The sequence below is a fragment of the Nematolebias whitei genome, chromosome 8 (genome assembly GCF_014905685.2).
Source record: "Nematolebias whitei isolate Nwh7 chromosome 8, NemWhi1, whole genome shotgun sequence".
Classification (NCBI taxonomy): Eukaryota; Metazoa; Chordata; class Actinopteri; order Cyprinodontiformes; family Rivulidae; genus Nematolebias; species Nematolebias whitei.
This window is the reverse complement of record NC_056505.1, coordinates 33,356,566-33,363,720: the sequence shown is the minus strand read 5'-3', so window position 1 is coordinate 33,363,720 and position 7,155 is coordinate 33,356,566. Positions and strand designations below refer to the sequence as shown.

The following is a 7,155-nucleotide window of genomic DNA, read 5'->3' as shown; positions in this document are numbered from 1 at the left end:
CTCAGAGTGGATCAACCAGTTTGCTGCTGACAACCAAAACCAGCTGATCACATGCTCAAGAAGGACCATCAGCCTAACAATGGATCATTAGCACACTGATGGCTGTTTACTGTTCACAGAGGGCTGAGTGATACTAGCAATCACATCATTGTAAGAGGGGGACAGTTGAACCCGGAGGCCTCCACCCCTGTTTAATGATGGACGATTTCTTTTCACAAAGATGGCCTCCTTTACTCCTCTCTCAAACCATCGTTCCTCTCTGTCCAGGATGTGAACATCTTCATCCCTGAAAGAGTGACCGCTGGCCTGGAGATGAGTGTAGACCGCAGAATCCTGGCCTGATGATGTTGATCTTCTGTGCTGGGCCATCCTTTTGGCCAGTGGCTGTTTAGTTTCCCTGATGTAAGACTGATCACAGCCCTCCTGACACTGAACAGCATACACAATATTACTCTGTTTGTGCCGGGGGACTGGATCTTTGGGATGAACCAGTCTTTGCCGTAATGTATTTTGCGGTTTAAAAGCCACTGGAACGTTATGTTTAGAAAATAAACTCTCAGTTTCTCTGATACTCCCTCAACATACGGAATGACCACTGGTCTGGGTCTGGGTTCCTCCTTTTCACCTGATGGCTGACTGGAGTCCTGTTTGGGTTTCTTCTCTTTCAGGAAGGCCCAGTTAGGATATCCACATTGCTCTAGAGCCTGTTTTGTGTAGGATTTCTCCTTCTGCCTGGCTCCTGAACTAGTGGGAACGCTGTCTGCTCTGTGATACAGAGTCCTGATGACTCCTAGAACAACATATGCTCCCATCTAGACGTCATCTCTTTCAGGGAAGACCCTGCATTTTTCAACACGATAATGCCAGACCACATTCTGCAGCAATCACATCATGGCTACGTAGGAGAAGGATCCGGGTACTGAAATGGCCAGCCTGCAGTCCAGATCTTTCACCTATAGAGAACATTTGGCGCATCATGAAGAGGAAGTTACTACAAAGAAGGCCCAAGATGATTGAACAGTTAGAGGCCTGTTTTAGACATGAATGGGAGAGCATTCCTATTTTTAAACTTGAGAAACTGGTCTCCTCTGTCCCCAGTCGTCTGAGTGTTGTAAGAAGGGGGATGCTACACAGTGGTAAAAATGGACTTGTCCCAACTTTTTTGGGATTTGTTGATGCCATGAAATTTTGAAAGATTTTTCCTTTAAAACGATACATTCTCTCAGTTTAAACTTTTGATCTGTGATTTGTGTTCTATTCTGAATAAAATATTAGATGTTGGCACCTCCACATTGTATTCAGTTTTTATTCACAATTTGTGTACCAACTTTTTTGGAATCCGGTTTGTAAGTATATAATCTCCAGTGGTAGGCAGTTAACAACTAAGTTTTGCTAACCCATCTTCTATCTAAAAAATAATAGCTTTGCTAATACTAAACTGCTAAATGTGTTAAATATATATTGCGGAAGCTATCGCTAAGACAACAGTCACTTAGTCTCCTTCCAGTTGAAGCTGCACCAATCACATCTTGTCATGTGTACACGTAAGCCAGTAGTGTGCCTAACACTCTTTGAAACAACCTGGAGAATTTCCTTAAGTACCCCCTGGATTGCATGAGAAACTTTAGAGCATTTGAACCCAGATTAGATATGAACGTACACTGCCTGGCCAAACAAAGTCGCCACCAAAAAAAGGTCTCTCACTAATATTCTCTTGGACCACCTTTAGCTTTAATTACAACATGCATTCACTGTAGCATTGTTTCGATAAGCTTCTGTAATGTCACATCTATTTTCATCCAGTGTTGCATTAATGTTTCACCAAGGTCTTGCATTGATGACTAGGCTCTAGGCATGATAGGTGCATCACTTAATCTGCCCCTCTTTTTACTCTGATGCACCCATCACACTGGAACAGGGTAATCTGGACTCATCAGACCACATGACCTTCTTCTATTGCTCCAGAGTCCAATCATTATAGTCTATAGCAAACTAAAGCTTTTTTTCCCCCATTAGCCTCACTGATTAGTGGTTTTCTTCAAGCTGCACAGCTGTTCATTCCCAATCCCTTGTGTTCCCTTCACATTGTGTGTGGAAATGCTCTTACTTTCACTATTAAACATAGCCCTGAGTGCTACTGTTGTTGTTTTTTTTTTTTGTTTTTTTTTTTTGGGGGGGGGGGGGGGGTTCTTCGATTTGATTTCACCAAATGTTTAAGTGATCGCCGATCACAATAATTAAGGTTTTTTTTTCCGGCTACATTTCTTCCTCAAAGTCTATGGGTCCTCACTATCCTTTCAGTTTTTAGTAATGAACAGTTCTTAACCAAATTTCTGTAGTTTCTGCAACCTCCTTAGATCAGGGGTCATCAACGCAGTGCCCGTGGGCACCTGGTAGCCCGCAGGGACCACATGAGTTGCCCGCGGGGCATGTTCTAAAAATGGCACTCATCAAGGAGTACCACCTAAAAATTTATTGTATTTTTAATTTAAGAAATAACATTTGCAAGGATGTGTACTTGAAATGAAAATTAATAATTAAAAAAAATAGTTTAGCCTACTTGTCTGGGGTCAAAGTTCAGAATCATGCATAGACCACTCCCATCTCTGCAGCAGTGCAGCTACAAGCTAGTTTTATCTCCAACAGGTTAAAATGGCAGAAACTTAAAAACATTTGTTCAGTGACTGGGAGGAAGAGGTCTTCTCACAGTTGTGAAAGAAGTTTGCCTGTCATTAGTGGGCTGTGGCGACGACAAAACATAGTGACACTTCACCAGCTCGCAGCTAACTACCCCCGATGTCTCACAACAGGCAGAAGGTCAGAGTTAAAGGCAGCTTTGAGCAAATGGCAGACGTTTTTCATGAGCCATTTTCAGATGAGGTCCTGAGAAAAGCAATGATAAAATATGTGAAAAATAATTTCTTTAAAATAGAAAGATGCAATGATTAGTTAATGATTTTATATGTACAGCACTTTGTTGCAGCTGTTTTTAAAGGGCTTTATAAATAAAGTATTATCATTATTATTAAAAATGCTGCAGATCTGAGGACTAACTAATATCACAATCTATTTAAAAATGTCTTTTTTTTTTTTTTTACTGATTTGTATCTACAAATTAGTTCTTCTGAAGTGATATAAACAAAACAGTTAGTTCAAACAGGGCTTGATTGGAAGATTTTATTGCTAATAGGTTCTTTAAAAATGCTACAAAAGTTAATAGTAAAAGGCATATTTTGAATAAATGTTACAAATGTGTTCATTACTACAAAATGGTTAAAATATTTATAAAACACTGGATTTCAAATGTTACCGATTGACATTAACATAAAATAAATTGTAATTTCAGAGTCAGAGATTCTTTATTAATTTGTTTAAATATCATTCTGCTGTAGTAAATATCAGTTTTGTCCCCTTTGTTTGGGACTGGAGCCCATCTCCGCTGCTTTTGAGTGAAGGCAGGGGACACCCAGGACAGGTCTCCAGTCTGTCCCAGAGAAGACAAAGGGACAACCATCCACACTCCCAGTCACAGCTAGGAACAATTTACAGTTGCACAGAAGAACCAAGAAAAGGATTCAAACTGAGGACTCGGTTCTCGATTGAGAGTTCTAATCACCAATTATCAATATTAATTGATCATATTTACCAAGCTAAATCTTTACTGATAATCACTGCAGGGAATTTTTAATAATACAGATCAGATGTGATCAGGCAGTCATATTTACACATGCAAATGTGTTTTTATTAATACTATAATTAAAGGTGCGCCGTGCAAACTTGTTTGGATCAAACAAGTAGCCCTTCGCGTCATTCAGTCCCACTGAAGTAGCTCTCAGTCTCGAAGGTTGGTGGCCCCTGCCTTAGATGTTTCCTCTGCTTGATGCATGACAATGATTTGACCCTTCTCAAACAGACTGACATCTTTTCCACGACCACACGATGTGTCTTTCAGCATGGTTTAAGAAATGAGAAGCAACTCATTGCACCATTTGGGGTTAAACGTGTTGCCAGCTGAAAGTTAATCACCCATGCAGTAATTATCCAATAGGAGGCTCGTACCGATTTACTCAGTTAAATACAGGTGGTGACTTTTTGTTTGTTTCAGGCAGTGTAGCTCTGTTAGAAATGCTTAAATTGGTTTGAGACTCGGTTTATATTTCATATTGTATATCTCTCCCTGACCACACATCCCACTTTCTGTTCTACTGCAGCTAGCTCATCAACTTTATCCAGCAGACCTTCTAATTCTTTCATGGTGACATTTTTTATTTATTTTTTCTGGTCAATGTTCAGTAAATCTCCATGTCCTGAAGGTGCTATTCTTCAGAGGATCACTCATGTCAGGGTTAGCCAAGTCTTATATTTGAGTGCATAATTTTCCTGATGAGAATGATTTAAATTTAATTAAATTCTCAAGAATGTACATATTTTTTAAACCTCTTTTTTATTTGCAAAACTAGAACTTCATTTAATATTTAGATAACTAAGGTTTTAAAGCCATTTTTGGAGGAAATCAGCTTGGTTTATTTTGTTCCTAGGCTTTATTAGAACGAACTGAATAAAAATTGTTTTTCTATGCGCTAATAAATGAAGAGCTCACTTATTGCAGCTTACAGTTAGAGAATAATAAATATGGAAAAATCTGGTCTTCACCTTCAAAACAAAAGGCGAGCAACCTTCATTTACAATCCTTGGCAGATGAAGTCTGCCGACAATAAGCAATCAGACATTTGATTCAGGAAAAGGCAGCAATGCACAATTACAACTGGCAATCAGCACAGAGCATCTGATTGTCTAACATCTGAACCTTTCCAACTACCAAGCAAGTGCTTCATCATCTGATTGGATAATTTAGGGTGAAGAGGCTTAGATCAAGACACCCCCACCCCTCTTCCTGATGGTTCACATTCATATCATTATGCTGCTAACAGAATGATCTTACAGGCACTGGAGACTTTACTGACGAGGTGTGTGTGTGTGTGTGGTGTTTTTATGAGTTGTGAAGTCTGTTCAGATAACTATTATTATTTTTATTTTTTTTTTTGGTGAAAGTGAAATTATAGCTCTTTCAACAGAACTCAACCTTGTTTATTTACCATTAGTGTAACATTAAACTGGTTCTGTATACTCTGTTTCAAACCCATTTTTAATTTCAACGATGTTTAATTGTCTGCTTCATTCAGCAGATGTCTCAGCCCTGCTGAGTGTTTGGAGCAGAGGCCTTGCACCAAGACTGGAATCCTGTCAGGTTGGTTTTTAGAAAATGATGGTGACTTAATGCTTTTTTTTTTTTTTTTTCTGGTGTAATCACCCGCCTTGTCAGGACCAGTGGTTATTATGGGGATCAAAGCCTGGTTCTAATGCAGTGGAACATAATTTTTGGGTTAGGTGTTAGGATTAGTGTTTAGGTTAGGCTCGTACTGGTTAGGGTTAAGATCTGAATTGGCTATTAAAAATCAATAGGAATCAATAAAATGCCCTGATGATGATGATGATGATAATGGCAGAAATTTAAATTTGTGTGTTTAAGTTAAAAAATGATCCTGAATGTAACTAATGAAATGAAAACAAGATATTATGAAAGGAACTTTTGAGTAAATCGTCACAGACAGCACTGTGATATGCACACTTTGTAATTTCTCATATTTTCATTTCACTTTTATTAACACAAATAGCCCAGGAGGGGAAAAAACAAAATTTCTCCTATTAAAATCAAATGTGTACCAATGCTGCCCCCTTGTGGTGAGAGTCCAGTTCGGTTTCAGGGAAGCTTCATACATTTTCTCTGCCCCAGAACTGAATTAATTTGAGGCTTTTTCAACATTGACATTTTTTGTAGAGAACACTGATAATAAGATGGAAGACTGTGAATTTAAGATCACAGCTGAGGAACTATAGATAAAACAATTCTGTTTGCAAATAAAAGTAACATTTAGACCATCTAGCCACAAAGGCGTGCGCGTGCGTGAAAATATAATTAAAAGTAGTTTTTGTTTGTTTTTTCTAACTGTTAAATTAGTTGGATATATATATATTTAAATGTTCCCCTGGAGAACTGGTCATACAGTTAAAGGACAATAAAAGGGTTAAGAGAGCTCCCTTTGTATTTATCTCTACAAACCCACCTCATGGTTCTTCCATGGTTTGGTACATCCAGAACCACCTCTGCAGCTCCTCCTCCCTCAGTACAGACTGTTGTTCCTGAGTGACACAGAATCAGCAGAACCTCATTTATTCCTCACGGTACACGTGTGTGAAGTGGTGGTCTGTTGGAGCAGAACAAATGTTTACTAATTGTCCTGAACACGATGGTTTAAGGTGGACCAACATGAGATTTTCTATAGCCGAGACCAATTTTTAGAAATCATGGCAGGGGATTTTATTTTGGTTGGTCGTTTTTGTTTAAAACAATATAAAAATAATTTCTTAACCTAATAATAAACACTTAATTACTTCAGGAATCTGTATTTTAAATTTATAGCATTCTCACCTGGAAAAAAGTACATTTATACTTAAATTATTTGGTAGCGTATGTGACTTTATGAAAGTGTGTAATATAATAATAACTTTTGTCTTCTGAAGAGCCTTTGTCAAATGCAGTGATTCTCTGATGGACTTGTTCAAACGGCTGCAGTTCAGTTTTGTTAACAGTTTGTAGACGTGCAGCTCACAGATGAGACGTTTAATAAATGAAGATTAAACCCTGAGAATGGAGACGTTTCTTTAAACCAGAGTTAAAACTCGTGGACTTGCTCAATATTTAGACTTTAAGTTAAGAGACACACGTTTCCTTTATTTTACTGCACCATCCTGAACAATTAATGAAGAACACTGAGCACAAAAACCTTAACGTCATTTTCATTTTTTTCAGGGGTCATCACCTTCAGAAGAAAAGGACTCAGTCATACGAATTGTATATGTTGAAATTTAAATTTTATTTTTATTTTTATTTTTCGTGCATAACTGAATTCCAATTTAGGTTAAGACTTGTTTAGAAATTTATTAACTTGTATAAACTACCTTTTGAACAAGGTGTGTTATGCTCACAAGTTCTCAATGTAAATAAAATGATTTAAAAACAATGATTTGTTGTTTGCATTATTGCTACTCTTAAAGTAAAACAAAATCAGTGCCTGAAACTAGTTGTGATCAAGT

General features: G+C 37.9%; 1 protein-coding gene across 2 annotated transcripts in view; it reads left to right on the top strand.

Annotated features, from left to right (window-relative positions):
- The window catches only part of figla (folliculogenesis specific bHLH transcription factor), a 19,347-nt gene extending 12,447 nt beyond the window's left edge, over positions 1-6,900 (top strand). The window contains exons 5-6 of one of the 2 annotated variants that reach the window (XM_037681225.1): positions 5,187-5,248; positions 6,872-6,900. In XM_037681225.1, coding sequence (XP_037537153.1) covers positions 5,187-5,204 — 18 coding nt within the window. In that variant the 3' untranslated portion in view covers positions 5,205-5,248; positions 6,872-6,900. Of the gene's footprint in view, positions 1-5,183; positions 5,249-6,871 lie in introns of both variants that reach the window. The other variant, XM_037681224.1, reaches the window with a different exon arrangement.
- Positions 6,901-7,155: the final 255 nt, after the last annotated feature.